Source organism: Fundulus heteroclitus, chromosome 1, assembly GCF_011125445.2.
Source record: "Fundulus heteroclitus isolate FHET01 chromosome 1, MU-UCD_Fhet_4.1, whole genome shotgun sequence".
Classification (NCBI taxonomy): domain Eukaryota; kingdom Metazoa; phylum Chordata; class Actinopteri; order Cyprinodontiformes; family Fundulidae; genus Fundulus; species Fundulus heteroclitus.
In genome coordinates, this window is record NC_046361.1 from 6,520,155 (window position 1) to 6,541,867 (window position 21,713).

At 38.9% G+C, this 21,713-nt stretch overlaps 1 protein-coding gene across 2 annotated transcripts in view; it reads left to right on the top strand.

Moving 5' to 3' along the window:
• LOC105934243 (solute carrier family 41 member 1) overlaps window positions 1-21,713 on the top strand; it is a 48,730-nt gene that overhangs the window by 14,208 nt on the left and 12,809 nt on the right. For both annotated transcript variants that reach the window (XM_021322374.2, XM_021322375.2), the window contains exons 3-8: window positions 10,405-10,512; window positions 12,353-12,424; window positions 12,585-12,729; window positions 15,558-15,704; window positions 16,987-17,131; window positions 18,854-18,933. In XM_021322374.2, the coding sequence (XP_021178049.2) occupies window positions 10,405-10,512; window positions 12,353-12,424; window positions 12,585-12,729; window positions 15,558-15,704; window positions 16,987-17,131; window positions 18,854-18,933 (697 nt within the window). The remainder of the gene's footprint in view (window positions 1-10,404; window positions 10,513-12,352; window positions 12,425-12,584; window positions 12,730-15,557; window positions 15,705-16,986; window positions 17,132-18,853; window positions 18,934-21,713) is intronic.

Below are 21,713 nucleotides of genomic sequence, written 5' to 3' on the forward strand. Positions count from 1 at the left end.
CTTTCCCAGCTACGTCACGACTGAGCAGGACTACGCTGATGCTGACAGGAGGAAAGGGACACTTCTGTCTGCCTGAAGCCGGCTGCTCCATCCTCTCACCGGATCTTTCATTGGCTTCGCAGAACTCCTTCTGGTTTCTCCTTTTGACCCTCATTTTGAGCCCACCAAATAAGACAACAGCCTGGAAGGGGAAAAAAAAAAGCATGAGAGCCCTCTGCTGATTCTAACCCTAAAGGCCATTTGGAATATTCTTCATCTTCTTCCAAAGATTAACTGAGCTGATAATTGCTGATTGCCATCAGTGGCAGGATACAGTTGTGCCTTTTAAGATGGAGGTCAAATGTGTTTCAAACTGGATCAGGAGGATTTAGGACTGCACTCAATAAACTCTCCCTGTGAAGTTAATCAAACTGATCTCGGAGCAACAGGAGCTCAATCAGCACTCGTCGACAGCCGGATGGATCATCTCAGCAGTATCTATCTGAAATGTTGAAGTAAATGTACCATCGACGTTTAGCACCAGGGCTTTTTGGACATCGTGACCTATAAATTAGAAATGGTGTTAATGAACGTGTTCCCCAGTGGGGCTGACAGATAGATAAGTCATCACTGCTGACTCACTACCAAGAAGGCCTCAGTTTATGCCCTGTGTTTAGATTTAAAGCCTTTTTATTTTTGATTTTGCTTGGTGAAAAGGGACACTGATTGGAGGGAATAGAAATCTATGTGTTTTGAAAAAGCAGCTGGAGCTAAGTTGTCTCATCAGAGCGGTTATTAAAGTTATAATAAAAGGGATTATTGATTTAGTGGAACTTCTTGATGCAGAACAATCCTTTTTCTACTACATTTCTTTGCCGACAACATTAATGGCTGTTTAAAACAAACTGCCCTGTATCTACTTTGGCCGAAGAGCAACAAGATTTTTTTTTTTTTACTTCATCTTTGTTGTTCACTCGAGTTCTTTGAACCACTTACACAAAGAAGATTAAAAGATTTGACTATACAAGATTGTTTGGACATACAGGAAGTGAATAGTACTCGTTTTTTCCTCAAAATGGGATACGTTAGCTTAAAGTGACCCTCACCCCCAGCAACATGGTGGTAACTCGACTAGAGCTGGAGCTACGCTACCACGATAAGAAGCTGCGCGGCGTGACATGGAAGCTGACGCGATCTGAACATGGTTTCCTGCCAGAGAGCTCATGGCTAATCGCGGCACAGGTTCTGGTGCCGTACCTGATATCAGGACTTGGAATGGTCTCAGCTGGGATCCTGATGGACCTGATGCAAGTATGGAAATCATTTTAGAAATGTGTTTTGCTTATTATTCTGTAATAAATGTACATAATACCATTAACATGTTTCAATACCAGCTTTAGTACACAATACAGCAATCTTTTGTTTTTTGAAGATATTTCACCTATGGGCCAAAAGGCTTTTGCAGTTCTGAATGGAATAAAAATGTAAAACTTTTGGACTTACATTAAAGTTAAAACATAAACGTAAAGGTAAACACACGAGCACAACAGATATGGGGTACGCATGGGACATGACCCCCACAGTTCCCGTATCTGCTCCCTCCGTCCCCTGCGCTTTATTTCAGCTGTTATAACTGTTTAATCTGTTACTAACCTGCGGTAAAGTATTTGTCTGAGCTGTCTTTAAATGCACCATGAGCATACACATGCTTACGGTGGACGACCAAGAGGAGATGTGCTGCTGTGGTGTGTGTCAGAATCATCTTAAGCAAACCGGCTAGAGTAAGTAAAAGGCGAAAAACCTGCCATATGTTTTCCCAAACAAACTGTGTAAGTTAAGTATGCTGTTGAATGCAGATGTTAGCTAAATGATAAGTAGTTAACACATGCCAGTATATCATGTTAGGCTACTTAAAGGTAGATTATGCAATTTTTCCTGAAGTTTCCCCAAGTTCCTTTTTGAATACTTGTGCATGTGCAAGACCATCTTAATTGGTCTTCCCCTCCTCAGTGGGATCGCATATAAAAAATCTCCCAAATCCACTCTGGTCTTATTTCTTCATACTGAGGCCTTCCTCTTCTGATAAACTTGTACGCGCTTTGCTTCTTGCAACTCTCAGCCATGTTCAAAGGATATGGTGTGAGCAGCGGAGCTACAATGAACGGCTAACACTGAAGCTAACCGCTAACCTAACCAGATACATAAGCACTAGAAGTGCACATGCACAGCGAGCAAGCAGAAACTGACCAGGAATGTGAACGCTCACTGGTTTTACATGAGCGTGTCAGAATTATTGGCATGTTGGACAACCAATAGATAAGGTGATACCCCTGGAGCTTGAGGGATCGAGGGGGATGTGGGCAGGACCAAAACTCTGACTAATCCCTGCTCTTTGCACCGAACGACAGGGATTGGTCAGAGTTTTTATAGGCCTGTAGCTACCACAGAGATCTATTTTTTTAACCTCTTTTTTCTGAATACATAATGATTTTACTACTTTCAGGATGGAAGGACTATTTTACCCAGTATAACAAAAAGTGTTTCTGAACAGGATTACCAACTATAGCTTTAACAAGAATACTAATGTTCTTACCTATGTTGTATCCCTGGCTAGTCAATTCATACAAGGAATAAACACAATCCTCTTTGATTTCTGTGCTCACTTTGGCTTCCCACATATTTAAAAGACATAGTTTTAGCCATAATAGAAAGAGTTGAGTCAGGAAGGAGACATTTCATGTTCAGTGTTGTCATTTGGCGCTTAATGATCTGACTACTTACCCTGTAGATGGTTGAGGGTCATTGTGTCATCTTATCCAGACTTTAGCATCTAAAACTTTAGATTTTGTTAGTGTATAGTTTAAAGAACCAAAGTCGGTCCCCTGGTGTTGTACTGTGGCTGTTAGTGCTTATATGGCTCTTTAGCCACTAAGGAGAGGTGTGAGAGGATGATGAATCACTCAATAGACCTAGATAGAAAGATTTGTCCCCCTCACTTCTGTGATGTTGGTTGCGCCGCTGGGTAAACGTAAAGCTGGTACCCTATAATTGAGCCCATTGAGCTGGTGTATGTAAGAGGCTAATTATCTCTGATTAGTTAGGTTTATTACTTATAAAATTTACTCACCCAATCCAGAAGCCATAAAGCTCCAACAATCGGTAAACAACTTTAAGGGTGAGGTATCATGTATTACTGTAGTAAAGCATAAATGATAAATACTATGACTGTGTCATTCTGAGGTGAGGTTGCCAAATTCTTTGGCTGGTCAAAAGGTTTGGCCAATATTTGCAATAATTTTTGCACACTGGATGTTTTTGAAAACATCAGCTTCTGTGTGCTGCTTGATTAACAGCTCTAGCTGTGTGAACATGGGGTTATTAGTAGAAGGTCTTAGAGCTGGTAACTCCAATGACGTTGTTAGCCTCCTTTGAAGGCTGTGTGACAGGGAGCACATGTGTATGTGTGACGCATGTGAGTTACCAGCAATTTCTCAATTTCTAGATTAACAGGGTTAATGAAGGAGAAAGTAGGTTTAGTTGGCTTCTTCCAGTCTCCTAGTACATGGTTCATTACAAAGAAAGTTGAGATAACCGCACAAAAAGATAAGCAGCTAGAAAAAACAACAACATTTGTGGCAATTTATATTTAAGTATTTGACCAAGATAATGGGCTATCATTTATGGAAAACCCCAGAACATCAAACTCTACTTCTGTTCTACTACCCACCAACTACAGATGTACCAATCACTTGGCTAGTGAGTGGAATTGGCCAATTTTCTGTTAATCAGTTGTGGTCTGTGTTTGGCAGGTAAAACACTAAGAAAATCAGATTTTTCATTCAATTCATCCACCTTTACAGTCTATAAATGTATCAACTATGCACTTTTTTAGTTTACCAAAGGTTCAAGAAATATACTTTGATGTATAGATTGAAATAACCTTGTCATTCAGTCATGTTCTGTGGGATTTGAAACTACTCACTATTGCTGTCAAATAAACTGAGGATTGATATCATTATTTTCTTTTTTTATGAAAATAGTCTTGAGGGAAAAATCCTCAGTAAAAATCAGAATTGACAAGTTAGAAAAAAAGAAAAAAGGGAAATTGGTAAAAGCTCGACTGGTGCTTCTCAACCATCACCTCATGGAAAGGTTCCAAAGTTCATCTACTGGCCTAGTGTGTCTTACATGTGATCTCAGAAACTACAAAACTGGAACTCTGGATAAGAGCATATCTAAACTGATTTTCATTTGCATTGATTTTGATGCTTCATAGCCTTTGCTGCTGTGAAAATGAACTTTAGCATACACAGACTTCGTTTTGGCAATGTATTGTACAGTATATTGTATACATTTCAGATTTTATCACCTGACAAGAATCATAATTTGAGATTTTTTTTAATCTAAGAAAAAGTTAAACAACGATATTTATGAAGTAGTCAATAACAAAAACTATTGGGTTAGGATTTTACTGTTGAAGTATTGGTATGTAAAACTGTAAGAACAAACGATTGAAATGTATTTCTCAGCATTTTGTACTTAACCACTCTAGGGTAAAGAAAATTGAAGTTACAATGTAAGTGAAATTGATGAGATTCAAACAGCTTGAAGTGCAGTTTAATTTATTTTTTACAGCACCTATCACTAAATTGTTTTTCCAACTTTACTCCTTTCACAAATTGAACATAATTTTCACTCAACTGTTGCAGCAATAACCAAATAACTTCATATAATCTCATGCAACTTTCTGGAAACACTAAATCTCTACTTTAGAAGTTGAAAAATGGTGATTAAATAGTAAGTTAATAATTGTATACATTAATGTACTATTTTCTCATTGAGAATAAGGGGATATTTGATGATTGAGCAGAATTTAAATACAAAAACAGATTTATTTTCAATAAATGGATATACACTTATGCGGGTAGGGGGGACTGTGTTTTGCAAACACTCTGCAAAAATGATGACGGAGCATCTTTTAAGATGAATTTATCCTCTGAAGACATTTAGATCTGATCTCAGGCTGTCTCTTGTACATCCCTGTCAAATTTCAGCAGAAGTGGACCACGTCCCAAGATGTGTCTCTGTGTGACAGCCGACAGACCCAGCTGCCTAGAAACTGACCAGAATGTGTATTAATAGACACACAGCTGTATATAGAATACTAAAAGAACAGCTCCATGCCACATTAGGCTTTATCCCTTTCTTTTGTGGTCACAGGTTTATTACTTTTTTCTAAACTGGCAGCTATTTGTTGGGATTACAAGGTTAGAAATTATCAAAATAGGTTAATTTCATATTGGCAGATTAAGGGTTAGATTAGGGATTTTTTTATTCATGTTTCTGTGGTATACTGTGGAAGAAATAAAACTCAACACATTTATGCAAGGAGTTATGATTTAGTCTGTTGTACCTTCTTCCTGATTTCTTAAATTCACGGTGACATGGTGGATAATGACTTTTAAGACAAATCCTGATCTGTTTGAGACAAATTGCTGACTTATTAGAGCTTGGGGTTGATCGCAACCATAATTTTGAGGAATGACCACAGGTTCTAAATCAATTTAGATCCGGAGAATTTCTCACCTGAAAATGTAATATTTTAATGCTCTGATCATTATTTATCACTTTTTCCTTGGTGGAAAATCCACAGATCATGACTAAACCTTACCCGAAGTGATGGAAACAGTGTTTTTTTCAAGGAAATCTTTCATTCAACTCTTAATTCATGGTCAACTTGTGTGGACTCCCAGTTCTTTGGAGGAGGATTAATCCCTACATGGATTATGTAAGGAAAATTTATTTTAGCTCTCACCTTTTCTTCTCCTGACCACAAACTCTCCAAATGTCCCAAATAAGCAGGATAAGAACTGATCAAAGCACATAACTTTGCTGTGATGAGTTGGACTCTGTTGAGCTCCTGAGATTGCTGTAAGGCATTTTGCATCACTTTCTGTTTTTTTTTTTTTTTTTTTGATGGTTACATCATCCTCAGTAAGTCAAGCAGTGTTAGAGGAATCTTTAAAACCTGATCAGTGTTTGAGTTGTTTAGAGGCAGTAGATCTTTGAGTTATGTAAACTTTTAGCTTCATCTAAACCTTCATCTTGTATTAGAGACCCAATCCCTACCAAGTTATTTAAGGAAGTATTCCTTTGATTAATGCCCCCATTTTAGATATGATAAATCTATCCTTAGTAAATGCATATGTACCACAGGCTTTTAAAGTAGCTGTTTACTTAAGAAACTCTCTCTTGATCAAATCGACTTAATAAATGACAGACCTATATCTATAGGAATTGTCTTTTCCTATCTAACATTCTTGAGAAAGTAGTTACTAATCAACTATGTGAACATTTACAAAGCAATGACCTACTTGAGGAGTTTCAGTCAGGTTTCAGAGCTCATCATAGCACTGAAACAGCTCTGGTGAAGGTCACTAATGATATTCTCATCGCCTCAGATAATGGACTTGTGTCAGTACTTGCCCTGTTAGATCTCAATTCAATTCAATTCAATTCAATTTTATTTATATAGCGCCAAATCATGAAACATGTCATCTCAAGGCACTTTACAAAGTCAAGTTCAATCATATTATACAGATTGGGTCAGATTATACAGATTGGTCAAAAATGTCCTATATAAGGAAACCAGTTGATTGCATCAAAGTCCCGACAAGCAGCATTCAATCCTGGGGAACCGTAGAGCCACAGGGAGAGTCATCTGCATTGTACATGGCTTTGCTGCAATCCCTCATACTGAGCAAGCATGAAGCGACAGTGGGAAGAAAAACCACCCATTAACGGGAAAAAAAACCTCCGGCAGAACCGGGCTCAGTATGAACGGTCATCTGCCTCGACCGACTGGGGTTACAGAAGACAGAACAGAGACACAACAAGAGAAACAAAAAAGCACAGAAGCACACATTGATCTAGTAATCTGTTCTACATTAGATGGTAATAGCGGGTGAGCCGTCTTCTCTGGATGATGTCACAGTTAACAGAACGCCAGACCAGGTGTACCTACTATGAAGAGAAAAGAGAGAGAACAGAAAGTTAAAGCAGAAATGACAACACATAATGCATAATTGAAGAACAGTAGAACTCAATATAGTGAGAAAATTAGATCCTGATATACTCCAGTAACCTAAGCCTATAGCAGTAAAACTATAAAGGTAGCTGAGAGTAACATGAGTCACTAGTTATAATTTTTGTCAAAAAGAAAAGTTTTAAGCCTAGTCTTAAAAGTAGACAGGGTGTCTGCCTCACGGACCAAAACTGGGAGTTGGTTCCACAGGAGAGGAGCCTGATAGCTAAAGGATCTGCCTCCCATTCTACTTTTAGAGACTCTAGGAACCACCAGCAGACCTGCGGTCTGAGAGCGAAGTGCTCTGTTAGGAACATACGGGGTAATCAGAGCTCTGATATATGATGGAGTTTGATTATGAAGGGCTTTATACGTTAGAAGAAGAATTTTAAATTCTATTCTTGATTTAACAGGAAGCCAATGAAGGGAAGCTAAAATTGGAGAAATATGATCCCTCTTGTTGATTTTCATCAGAACTCTTGCTGCAGCATTTTGGATCAGCTGAAGGCTTTGAACTGCATTTTGTGGAATTCCTGATAGTAAAGAATTACAATAGTCCAGCCTTGAAGTAACAAATGCATGGACCAGTTTTTCAGCATCACTCCTGGACAGAATGTTTCTAATTTTGGCGATATTCCGGAGGTGAAAAAAGGAAACTCTGGAAACCTGTTTAATATGGGATTTAAATGACATGTCTTGGTCAAAAATAACACCAAGATTTTTTACTTTATTACCAGAGGCCAGGTTAATGCCACCCAGATTAAGTGATTGGTTAAGAAGTTTATTTTTTGAGGACTCTGGCCCAAAGATTAAAACTTCGGTCTTGTCAGAATTTAGATGCAGGAAATTTAAAGTCATCCAGCTTTTGATGTCATCAAGACATGACTGCAGTCGAAGTAATTGATTGGATTCATCAGGATTTATGGATAAATATAGCTGAGTATCATCAGCATAACAGTGGAAATTAATCCCATGCTGTGGGATGCTGTGGGATCTCAGTGCTGCAGTTGATAAAATTGATCACAATATTCTGCTAGAAAGACTTGAACATACTGTAGGGATTAAGGGGAACGCGTTAGAGTAATCCCTGTCTGTTTAAAAGATTGCAGTCTGTTCATGTTAATAAAAAATCTTCAAATTCTAGGGTCACTTCTGGAGTACCACAGGTGTTCAGTCCTTGGGCAAATTCTTTATATATATATATATATATATATATATATATATATATATATACTATATATATATATATATATATATAGATATATATATATATATATATATATATATATATATACTTCCAATTGGTAAAATGATCAGACAGCATGGGATTAATTTCCACTGTTATGATGATGATGACACTCAGCTCTATTTATCCACAAATCCTGACAAACCCAAACAATTAAATAATTGATGCAGCAAATAATAGTAATATAAAGGATTTACTGATCCCATGATAAATTGTGAAATCCATTCTGCTGACTGCTAACTAACTGTTTTTAATGATTCAACAAAGTAAAGAAGCTCAAACTAAGTTAAAACAAACCACAGAAAACGTATCTTTTGTCTTGTCAGTATTAATATTTCAGTTACTCACGCTGTATGCATAAAATATTATCTGCATTTTCTTTTGAATAAAACAGTCTTTGTTTAAAAATAAAGGAATTGATTCATATGTGATAGTTCTTTGCTATTGTGATCAATCGCAATGGTTTAGTTCTTTTTATTACTGGACCTTTAAACAACCCAATTGAATTGGCACAGAACATGTGGTAGAAAAGAGGGAGGCTCACTTTTGAACTTACTGGGTAGATGTGTTATATCTTCTCAGTTTGTTGCACAAAACCTTTTGTCTGTCAGCATAGAATTGGACCGGCTGCAGGAATGAAAAGCAATATGTTGATCTAAATTACCTTTCAGCAAATCCAGCTGTAAGCTCCCAGAGATTGTTCCTGTGGTTTTCTATCATAGCCAGAGCTTTTAGGTCTACGTATATATAAGTTGAAAGTCCCTCTACTCAGTTCCTCAGAGAACCCTGCTGATGATTATTAGAGTAAACCTCCATCTCATTTATTGCTGGTTGCATATAATGTAACCATAATGAAATTTGTAACTTTTTTTTGAAGGGATTAGCCGTAAATTACAGTCAGTCCATTCTGGGTCAGCATTCAGGTTTTACTGCAAACTTCAGCTGCGGTGCCGCATGTGTGCGAATAACCATTTTTTCCAGCCTTTTTTCTTTGTTTTGACTCATTGTCAGGTTATGGTGGAGTGGGTAGGTATAATAAAGCGGTCCATTTTCTTCACCCTTTCCAGTGGCTTGTAGCTAGATCCTGGCACAGCCATTTTAAGGATGGTCTTAAGACCCCCCATGCAACCCACTCCCACCGCCATTGGTTCCCACATGACCCAAGCTTGTACAAATTATGGTCTCATTGTTGTTCAGGTCAGTTCAGTTCAGTTTACATACACCCATTCTGTCACGTTATAATTTAACTTCAATCTATTGTGGAAGGGATTTTATGTGATAGACTGACACAAATTACAGCTTAGTTGTGAAGTTGAAGGAAAAGGATTCTTAGTTTTTTCCCATCAAACGTTTAAATATATGTATTTTGTTCCTTTGAGTCAAAACTTTTAGAACTAACCTTTACCACATTTTTAGCCAGGGTCTGTCTCTACCAGCTTAGATTTTGGCCAATTTTCGACTCTTTCCACATTTCCAACTGCACACATTTTCTTCTCATTTTTTAGTGACAGGTCATCCACATTCTCTGCAGAAAAACGACTGTTTCAGACCATGTTCTGCAGAACAACACCAGATTCAGCAGCAGGCACGGGTTTTCCGGACAAATTCATTCATTTTCTTTCATATTCAAACAGAAGAGTCACCTATTTTGGGCCTTTTTAAGCATTCTACATTCAAGTAGATTTCTGCATTGTTCTTGCTCTGCCATCATTGTTTTCATACACCATTATTCCCTGAGTGTTTTCCTTTCTTCTGTGTCTGTCTTCCCTCCTTGACTCATTTCTTCATGCCATCTTGCTCTTATTCGCATGTATTATTTAAAGACGTTAGACCTGCCGAAAGGAGCGTCGCTCAGACAACTTCAGGCTAACTCTCTTTATTATAATACTCATAAACCCACTGAACCCCAGTGGCGTGGGTTTAAGCAGGCTGCCGTGTCAGTGCAGAATCTCCTGTAGAATACGTCTTATTTAACTGCATCAGTTAAACGGAACATGTGAGCAGTTTCAGATGATTTTTTGCGGTGTGCGCTATATTGCTATGTGCTCTGTAATTTTATGTTTGACATCTAATTTCATGTTACTGTGTGTTTCAGCACTGGGAGGTGTTCACGGTGATAACTGAGGTTTTTATCCTGGTTCCTGCTCTTGTTGGGCTCAAAGGAAACCTGGAGATGACCCTGGCTGCCCGGCTCTCCACTGCTGTAAGAACAACTTAGACAACCTAACCTAACCTAACCTAACCCCCCCCCAAATGTGGAACCAGACCAGGATGACTCCTTGTCAAGAATCTCGTGTTGATCCAGCCTGCTCAAGTGCATAATTTTGTCCCGATCACGGGCTGCAGCCTCTCTACTGTTACACACAGCCACCCTTCCTCTTCACATTCTCGTTATTTTCTCTCTCTCTCATTCTGTCACTGTGTCTCTTTCTCCATAATATGCCTCTAGACTGCTGTTCAGCCGCACTGATAGGGAACCTCCAACAATAATAATAAACTTTATTTATATGGCACCTTCAACCCAAGCCTAGTATTGACCAAAGTGCTTTACAAAATAAAGCAAATAGATACAAAGCACAAAAAAAAAAGAATGGGGATAGTTAAAATACAACCACAATAAAAAATAGAATCTGAAAGAACTAACAGTTATTTGTCGGCAGACTGTAGAGTTCTGCTGAGTTGGTTGATTTTCAAAAGTTCAGAAATGTAGGGCAGTGCAGGGCCATCCAAATCCTTAAAAACAAACTACAACAACTTGAAGTGTATCCTAAACTGAAACTGGAGCCAGTGCAGAGATGAAAGGACAAGAGTGATATATTCATATTTACGTGTATTAATCTGAGTTTTGTACAAGCTGTAAGCGAGAGATGGGAGATTGATTAATGCAGACGTATAAAGCATTAAAATAATCAAGTCTAGAGCTTACCAAGGCATGGATGGCCTTCTCCAGATCACCATGGCTAAGCAGAGCCTTTACATTGGAAAGCAGATGGAATTGAAAGAAGCTTTAAGGTTCAATTATAGATTTTTTATCACCTGGTTGAAGTGGGGGAGCGAAAGCCCTAGACAGGGAGAAATATTACATGAATTACTGAAAGAATCATTCAAAATCGATTCCGTTTTGTTGTTATTTAAGTCCATCCATCCATTTTCTTACTCGCTTTATGCCTCACGGGGTCGCGAGGGGTGCTGGTGCCTATCTCCAGCTTTCAATGGGCGAGAGGCGGGGTACACCCTGGACAGGTCGCCAGTCTGTCACAGGTTATTTAAGTGAAAGAAATTTTGAGATAGCCAATGCTTAATGTCCTTTAAGCAGCTGTCAATGGAGTTTAGACTGAGTGGGGAGTTGTGAGTGACTGGCAGATAGATTTGCAGATCATCTGCATGCAGACGAAAAGACAAATTATGACGTGCAATGATAGGTCCTAATTGCAGCATGTATAGTGAAAAAAGAAAAGGCCCCAGAATAGATCCCTGAGGTACACCAATGATAGAGGTAAGGAAGAAAGAGGGACCCAACAATCCCAGAATGCAATGCAGTGTGAGGTCAGTGATCTTTCCCTATAGAGGAAAGCAACACCTTGAAGTTATTTTTCACCAAATGACTGCTTACTTCCCTTTTACCCTTTGGTTTTGCTCTCATTAAGTCAATAAATATACTTTCATCTTATAGATTATTTCTTTCACATTCAGATACTGGTAAGAGTAACCTGATTGCAATCAAAACATTTAGGAGCTTGATAACATCTGCAGTAATGATATAAAGTCTTTAGTATTTTTATCAGTATCACAATGGTGACAACCCGTAGCAACGGGACAAAATGTAGAAATATTAGTGCCTATGTATCCTTTCGTAAGGTAATTTCCCTTAAAGATGCAAACGTTTCCACACTCTAATAAAATTCAAAGGGAAAAGTCCCAAGCAGTTTGAGCAAACTCCTTTCAAAATAGTGTCCCTTACAGCTCCTTTTAAATACATGAGGTTCAAAATGAATCATTTTATCCACGATAAAATATGTTTGAACGTCGCTTCCCTGTTCCAGGCCAACACGGGCCAAATGGATGATCCCGACAAACAGTGGACCATGGTGTGCAGCAACCTGGCTCTTATTCAGGTAACAAACCCTGCGTTCACTCTGCAGGTAGAGATGGATGTTTGCCCTGGTGGAGCTACATCAGCTTTGAACACAGATGATAAATATACACACACCTTCAGTTATTTGAAAAGTTTGAAAAGTTGTGTGCTGTATTCATGGATGATGTGTTGTTCTGCAGGTCCAGGCGACAGTGGTGGGATTCCTGGCAGCGGTGGCCGCCATCTGTTTAGGTGCAATCTCAAGGGGAGGGGTAGAACTGGATCAGGCAGCCGTCCTGTGTGCCAGCAGCATTACCACTGCCTTTGTAGCTGCTCTGTCCTTGGGTATGTATGGGAAGGGGGGGCCGGGTGGGCTCAGTTCAGCTTTGGCTGAAATTTCACATTTGCAAAAAAAAAAAAAAATAAATAAAATAAAAAGAACCTCATTTTTCTTTTTGGGTGTCTGAAAGTTAGACAACAGCTGAAAACTTCAGAGGCAGCCAAGCTCTGTGATTGCACTTTAGACCTTTAAATCAGTGATCTGTTCAGCTGAGGTCTTGTTTCTTTCATTCTCTTCTAAATCGATCAGAGAGGACATTATCAGGGATCACTTTACTCTCTGGAGTATAATAAGAGGTTCCATTTCTTGTGAAAGTGTGTTTTGCAAATACAATCTAATCATAAGTCTAAAGTTATTTACTGTAAAATAAATATTCCACACATACTTTTCTTTAAATGGCCCAGAGCAGCACTTAGTCTTCTCCTATGCCTGTTGGGGTCCTCAACCAGCCTAGTGGCTAAGGTTTAAAACAAATGTGTGTCTCTGCAGCATGTCATAATTAGGTCTCAGGAAACAGACAGTATTACTAATTAAAGGTTCCTAGAATTGTTTTAATATGTCCTTTTTAACAAAGCATATAGCTAAAGTGACTTAGGTTATCCTGAGCTAACTCTGTAGTTATGCTGTTATAGGTCTAGGCTGCTGGAGGACATCAAGATCTATTTGCTCACTCTATTGTAGTGTCGGCACCAGAGAATTACGAGTGTAGGGAGGGGGGGAGGGGGGAGGGGGGGGGGGGCAAAAGCGGATCCAGAGTTTTTATAAGGGGGACCAATGGAATTTGACGCAGCTAATAATAGTAATATTGAGTTTGATCTCAGGCTATAATGGGTAAAAATTGTGGAATGCATGCTACTGAGAGCTAACTAACTGTTTTTAACGATTCAACAAATATCAAACATGAACCTCAAACTAGGTTGAAACAAACCAGAGAAAACTTTTTCGGCAGAGTGGAAAATATAACGCAAAACATCATCCTGGACTGCGCTTGGACCTTTCTTGGATCTTTTGTCTTGTTATCAGTATTAGTATTTCAGTTACTAATACTGTATCAATACAATTGTATCTGAGTTTTATTATTAATCAAACTGTATCTTGCTTTAATTGGCTCATACAATATTACACATCACACATATTGTTCAGAAAAATAAAGGGATTGATTATTGGTACATTTGTGATCAATTGCTAAGCCTAATTTCTTTTTGTCACAGCACCTTTAAACAACCCAGAGCTGTATGCTTTGAATTGGCACAGAAAATGTAGCAGAGCAGAGGGAGGATCACATTTGTGATCCACCTCATTTCTTGCAAGGCAAATATAATAATTAAGAATTTTAATTGTCATTATGAACCATAAATAAATGTTAATATTTTTTTACAAGTGATTAGCAGTAACTTACAATCAGCCGATTCTGGGTTAGCATTCAGGTTTTACTGCTGACTTCAGGCAGATTTATGGCACCTCTTCCTGCGCTTGTAGCTAGAGCTTGGCCAGCGCCCAAGTAACGCACAGTTTGTAATCCAGCCAATCAAATTGTACGATAAAGGAGCCGCTGGTTCATGGGAATGCTTTTCTTTCTACCAAATGTCTGGCACAGGTCCAGGGCCAGTTTGATAGACATGAGAGCGCACAGAGCAGGCATTAAAGGTGCGATTTGATCTGACTTTGGATCAGATAAACAGCCAACCACAAAAAATTTATCTATAATCATCAACAATGCTGAGCTCATGAGGGGGGAGGGGCATATGACCTACAGCCATTTTCAAGGGTGTCTTAAGTCACCCATGCACCCCCGTCCCACCGTTGCTCTGCTGAGTTTTCCAATTTTGCATTATTTGTTGTTACTTCAACTTTTAACTTTATGTTCCCTTTGTTTTTTCTCTTCATGTTCATAGGTACCATAGGTACATCCGGCCTGGTGTCCTGTGACATCATCCAGGGGGGCAGATGTTCTGCTATTACCATATAACATAGAAAAGATTCCTGGTGTGCTTCTGTGTCTCTGCTCTGTCTCCTCTAACCCCCAGTTGGTTGAGACCGTTCACACTGAGCCTGGTTCTGCTTGAGGTTTTCCTTCCTGTTAAAGGGGAGTTTTCCTCTCCACTGTCGCTTCATACATGCTCAGTATGAGGGATTGCTGCAAAGCCATCGACAATGCAGAAGACTGTCCCCTGTGGCTCTACGCTCTTCCAAAAGGAGTGAATGCTGCTTGTCAAGACTTGATGCAATCTGCTGGGTTTCCTTTAGATAGGAAACTTTTTGACCAATCTGTCTGTATAATTTGATTAACTTTGTAAAGATCTTTGAGATGACCTGTTGTGAATTGGTGCTAAATAAATAAAATTGAGTGACTATGATTATGCTAAGTAAATTAATACATTAAAAGCATCTCCCATCAATGCATCTTTTCCCAGCATGTAATTCCTACTTTATTTATTGCTACATTTTCTTTTTCGGCGTCATAGCTCAGAGCAGAGACATCTCTGCCTCTCCTTAATATTCCATTGTAGTCCCCCCCTCTAAATGAATTAAAGCATTTTTTGATATTTTTATCTTCAGTCTGGAAGCATTTACTTCCTCCCCAGCAAGCAGTTCCTCCTTGTGGCTTGTGGATGCCAAAACATATAGATGCTAGCTGACATGTACCTTTACCGTTTTATTGTCTCGTTAACCCAATTAAAGGTTTCCCTACCAAGTAAACATTCTCACCTTGCTCTGCTTTATGGAAGCCTTATTTGAAAGTTCTGGGCTGTTTTCATTTTCTCTGGCTCATTTTCTTATTAATTTTTCTGTGTGTGTCTGTCTATCATCCATCCATCTATCTACCATATAGGCCTGGTGATGATCGGAGTGATCATAGGCTCCAGGAAGGTGGGGATCAACCCTGACAACGTGGCCACGCCCATTGCTGCCAGCCTGGGGGATTTAATCACGCTGTCCCTGCTGGCTGGGGTCAGCAGCACGCTCTACGAGTATAGAGGTGAAATCCACAGCAGAGAGGAAGCGATACAGATGTGAATGATTCACTGATCTGAGCTCATTTCAGATCCAACCACAAGATGGCAGCAAAAATCAGGTTTAATTTCAGACAAACGTGACTGCAGTGTTCAGCTTCCTTTTTCCAGGTTGCTCTTAATTGTACTGAGCATCAGTTACAGTTTGAGTTGTGTGTTACAGCTATGTCTAAATTAATTAGAAAATCATCAAAAATTATTTATTATAGTAATTAATAAAAAAATGAAACATGTACGGATTTATTTTGCAGTGTGTGGTATATTTTAAGTATTTAGATCTGTAAATTTAGATGATTATGGCTTACTGTTGATAAAAATCATGAATTTAATTTCACAGAAAGCTATAACATTACATCATACTTATAAAAATATCGCTAACACAGAAATTTTATATTCAGACCATGTTACAGCTGACATATTTATGGGGAATAATGCCTGGATAGTTGTCCAGCAGACAGGGATTGACAGTAATAATGATAGAAGAACCACAATAGAAGAAGGCTATTTGCTGAATGATGCATCCAGTATGTTAAAGTTGAGTGCAAAGAAAAAAATATATATAATTGAGTTAATTTTTTGGCCATGACGTGTTAGAAGTGCAATGGTCCACATGTTATTAACAGTGGGCTGAAATACTTATCCTGACCAGATGCTACTGTAGATTAACCCGACTCCCGCCAAATGGATTTCGTTCCGCAGAGCTCCACAAATCCATCTGGGATCGCTCCATTGGTGATGTATTTCAGAAGGAGGGGCCTTATCAAAAACCCTTGCATATGATTGGATAAACCACTTATCCATCATCTTTACTGACATGCTACAAACTCTTGTCAAACCTGGTCGGGAGTAGAGCGAAAACATCATTTCACTAACAAAAGCCTTTAAAGCCGTTTTCTGGTGTTCTTTTAAATAATTAATATTCGGTAGATTGGACAACACTGATGAAACAGCAGCATCAATGTTACTGCTTGCTTCCTCGCTTCGAGCCGCCGTTGTTGTCTGAATACAAACTTTCGCTTCTCTAATACGTCACATCTACAAAAATCCCGCTTGGTGATCCTGATTGGCTCGTCCATTTTATGTGGTATTGAACTCACTCCCAATGGCAGCGATTCCAGATGGACGTGTGGAGCCGTGTTGAGCCGTGTGGAGCGCTGCAGGATGAAATGCATCTGGCGAGAGTCATATCATAGATATCAGCTCTGCACATGTTTCAGTTTTCAGATCTTTAAATTACCTCTCCCACAGACATCTGGTACCTGTCCCCCCTGGTGTGCCTGGTGTTCCTGACTCTGATCCCACTCTGGGTTGTGTTGGCCCGACAGAGTCCACAGATCAGAGAGGTTCTCCGCTCAGGCTGGCAGCCTGTTATAGTAGCCATGTCCATTAGCAGGTAAGGACTCTAATTAGGGTTTTTCAGATGTCTTATTCCATACGTTTTATAGCTTTTATGCTATATTGTTCTAAAATGATAAAAGTAGAAAAGTGTAGCAAAAAGAATGAAGTCAAGCTTAAAAAGAAAATATTACAAATTCAATTCTTTTTAATCCAGGTTATTTGCATAGCTCAACACAGGTCAACAGTCACAACACAGGTCGTCTCAAGGCACTTTACAATAAGAAAAGTCAATTCAATTGAATCATACAGCCAGATTCTGTATGTAAGTCAGGGACATACATTCAGATTGATCCTAGTTATTTAACGATGCAGCGATGCAGTCAATGCAAATGAGCAAAGACCTGAGAAATACAGTATTTCAGTTGATCTGCAAGTGTATGCTAAAGTTTTAGTTAAAAGCTCTTTGGGGATCGCTTTGTTGATGCAAATATCCTTTGCATTCTATAAAACTGGGTTATCTTTACTGGTTTACGTAGATTTATTTAAAGTGATGGGAACAGATTGTTAACCTTGCCTGCAAGATGAATTCTTGCGGTATTTGTGTGTTCAAAAACACATGAGATTCCATCTTGTACCGCTCCGGCTTCAACCATTTGTTTCCAAACCAAAAATCGGTTCAGGCCAATTACGTTGCAGTATTGTAGCTTACAGCGGGTAAAAATGGTGAGAAAAAAGCGAGAACTGACGAGCCCACAGCTGAACCAACGCAAACATGGCAGCGCAGGATAACAACAAGAAATGCCTTGTCATGCTTACCTTCTTGTGGTTTCTCATGGCGCCTGCTGCTTACATTTTAATTTGAAACCGTGATTGGCTAAAACCAACCTTTGGTAAGCGGGCACAAGGTGTCGCTTCGCTCAATCAGCTCGGAGAGATCTGCTGAAATTCCCTCCTTCTTCGTAAGCAAGAAAACATTTCTCTCAAAGGGTTTCTGAAATAAAGTGAAAATGAATGACAAAGCAGCAAAAACCTGTTAAAAAACTTAAAAATACTTTTTGAATGCCTGGAGACGGTAGCTGGTTTTGATTTGGGTAAAGTGGCCTTCTGCCCTGCGCAGCGGACAGCCAGGGCTGTCCACTGGCCTGGGCAGAATTATAACAAAATTAAAAACAAAGCTTGTCAGTAGTGGACCAATATGATTTTCATTACCCTTAAACTAGAGTTGACATCTAATTCACAGCTTATGAGTCAGTGCTAAATAAAGACTGGGTTTTTGTTTTTCTCTAATTCAAAATCTTAAATATTTAAAGTGGTCATAACTCAACTGAGTAATTCTTCAATGAACATAAATTCATTAAAACACTATCTGATATTTATGAAACTTTATTTTTATTTGTGAAAACAGCTTTTTCAATGCTGTTCTAGCATTAGTAGCAATTTAAAATAATGTGAAAAAGGATTGACTGCTCTAATCTGGACTGAAATGTTCAACAGATGTTTTACAGATGTTTTAATTTGTATCTGTTCAATTAATATCAGATGAATATTTTTTAGTTCCCACAAGGACTCTTACACTGCGTAGGAAAAAAATCTAAATTGACAGACCCAAAATGGTTTTGTTTAAATTTTATTTCTCATTCTATTAAAGTAAATTAAAACATAAATACATTCCTGAAATTTGAAGTGTTGTAGAGTCACTGCATGTAAAGATTAAACACCAGTTACAGAGTACATGGTCATTGTTCAGATTTTTCAGTGATTCTCTAATTTGTTTTAGTTTTGGAGGCCTTATACTGGACAAGACAGTGAGTGACCCCAACTTTGAGGGGATGGCTGTCTTTACACCTGTTATGAACGGTAAGCTGATCAGTCCTTTCTTGTAATACCACGCCTCTGTTTTCTTCAACTTTAGCTCAGTTGGCTGCCTAAATTTTATCTCTGAACAAAAGAACTGATGCTGATGGTTAAAGTCCAAAGCTTTTTATTCTGTATAGTAATGTTTTTACACCGACATTACCTTACATGGCACTATCAATAAATGTATCTGATTACTCAAGTCATGATTGTGTGAACATGTTCCAGTTGTGTGAATTACAAGCACGTTGAAGGTTGCTGGAAAAAATAAAACACATCCAGAAACCAAACTGCTAGTAAACATGGACTCTATAAAAAGATTAAAAAAAGGGACTGAAATCTTTTCTCATTTGTATTTTCTTTCCACTTTACAATCATGCAGCTCTTGGTAATGGTCCATCGCATAAAATCCCCACAATATATTGAGGCTAGTCAGTCTAACATGATAAAATGAGGAAAACTTAAATGGGTGTAAATACGTTTGCAAGGCATTGTAGTCCGGCGGTCCTCTCAAGGTCTTCTTGAATTTTTAAAGACATATTAAAATAATTATTCCTATAGCCTTAAACTAGCAATTACCCTTTAAATTGGATAAAAAAGACATTTGAGTTTCAAATATTCCTTTGCAACAAACATGACCACAAGGGGAGAGCTCAAAGGAGCCACCGCTTTGAACTGATGTACCCTGCAATGATGTTCCAACTGAAGCATTTCCTTTTTTTTTGCCCCAACTTGATTTAAATTGCAACCGTGGCATGAACTGAAGCCATCTGTTGTCTGGAAGGCAAAAGAGAGGTCTAAAATCATCTCCGATGCTTCGGGAAACACTTGGCATCAATATTAAAAGCATATTGATGTGAAAGTTGATGGTGCTGAGACGTGTAGAAATGCCAGTATCGCCTGAAAAACAAGAAAAAGATGACTGGAGGATTTTTGAAAAACTCCAGCAAAAAAAAAAAAAACTTCTACTTTGATACAATTTGTGTTGTTGTTTTACCTTTGCAACAGAACTCCTGTACAAAACTGATCAAAAACAGACTTCAACATCAATGCAGCCTGAGTCATAAATGTCAGCAGGGCAACACGAGGAAAGAGAGAAAAAAAGCTGATACCTCCACGTCTGTGAACACAGAGACTGGCACACACATTTGTGCACATGTGCCTGGATGGATCAAATCAGGCCCGACACAGAACCACCATGTTGTCTGTTTTAGCGGACAAGGATGGATTGAACGATGCCCCGTGACATACGCTCAGTCCTTGGAAATTCACAACTCTATTGATGATAAGGTCTGGTGTCTTCCTTTGGGGACTTCTCAAGGCAGTTGTTGTTTGCCCTGAACTGAATTTAGGTGTACCAGAGTGTTTTTATCTGTAATGAGTGTTGACAAGCATGCATCCTTGCCCTTCCATTCTCTAACAAACGTAAAAAAAAAAAAAAAAAAAATTGTAAAAGGCTCAAACTTTGTAAGGCATTTTATATCTTTGGGAGTTCAGTTTGGAAAAATGCGCTGAGGCACAAATGGAGGCAAACTAGAAAAAAAGAGTCCTAAGAGGGAGCGGTTTGGCTGTGAGATGATGCATGCAGAGATCCTCTGAGTATAAGAGGGGAGTCAATGTAAACCACTAATGGTGCCCAGCCAGAGTTCCAGCACAGCTGACAGGGCCTTTAATAACCATCCGCTCAGGCTGTCACTGTGTCTCCTTCAGTTTCCACTCTGCTTCTCTATCCTTCCTCTCTGCTGCGCCTCTCTGCTGAATTCCAAGTTTTCCAATCTGGTTTGAATTTCCCATCCCTCCACTCTGATGTGCTTATAAAACCAGTTAGTTTTTTTCCCCCCCATCTCCCTAAAAACCCATCTGTCATTGTTAAGCGGGGGAGATTGTTCGAAATGAGTCTGACATAAATGTGTTCATCTCAGAGACCCTTGTCAACAACAAAATGAATATGGCCATTAAAAGTATGGCAGTGAAGAGCTTAATAAATAATCGCATACCCAGGTCAGAATGAAAGACTAAAACCATCTGTGGCGCAATAAATCAAAAAGTGAAAATGACTTTTTATGCTGCTCTGAAAGTTTTATGCAGATGCCAGAGTTTGACACGTAATGATATTTTGGAGAGCCACGGCCAGGTTTAAGGCTGCAGGTGGTGAAGCCTGTTTCCAATACGTGCTGTAGCTCTCAGATTTGTCTGAGGTAATGGTCCAGAGATCAGGATCAAACTTTTCCTCAGGCTGAACCTGCTTTTAAGATGTGTGTGGGTCAGTGTTTAGATAAAATGTCCTGTTGCCAACAAGATTTTATGTTTCATGCTTGTTAAAAATCACGTTTTGCAATTTATTTTTATTTGGCGAAATTAGGGTAAAATGAAATCAGTTTGTACCAATCAGACTTTTTGGCCAATTTCTGCTCACTGATTATTATTCTTTTTTAAAATCTGCTTTAAGAAAACATTCTAATGTTACAGATTTGTCTCTTGCTGCCTCAAAGAAAATCTATAAACTCAGCGTAATCCTGCTTGTGATTGGACAGATGTATTTTTTTTTATTTTTGCTAAAAATAATTACATCATCTGTACCGATCCGTTGTGGTGAAGAGAGAGCTGAGCCAAAAAGCATAGCTCTCGATTTACCAGTCGATCTACGTTCCTGCCCTCATCTATGGTCACGAGCTTTGGGTCGTGACCGAAAGAATGAGATCCCGGATACAAGCGGCTGAAATGAGTTTTCTCCGTAGTGTGTCTGGGCTCTCCCTTAGAGATAGGGTGAGGAGCTCAGTCAT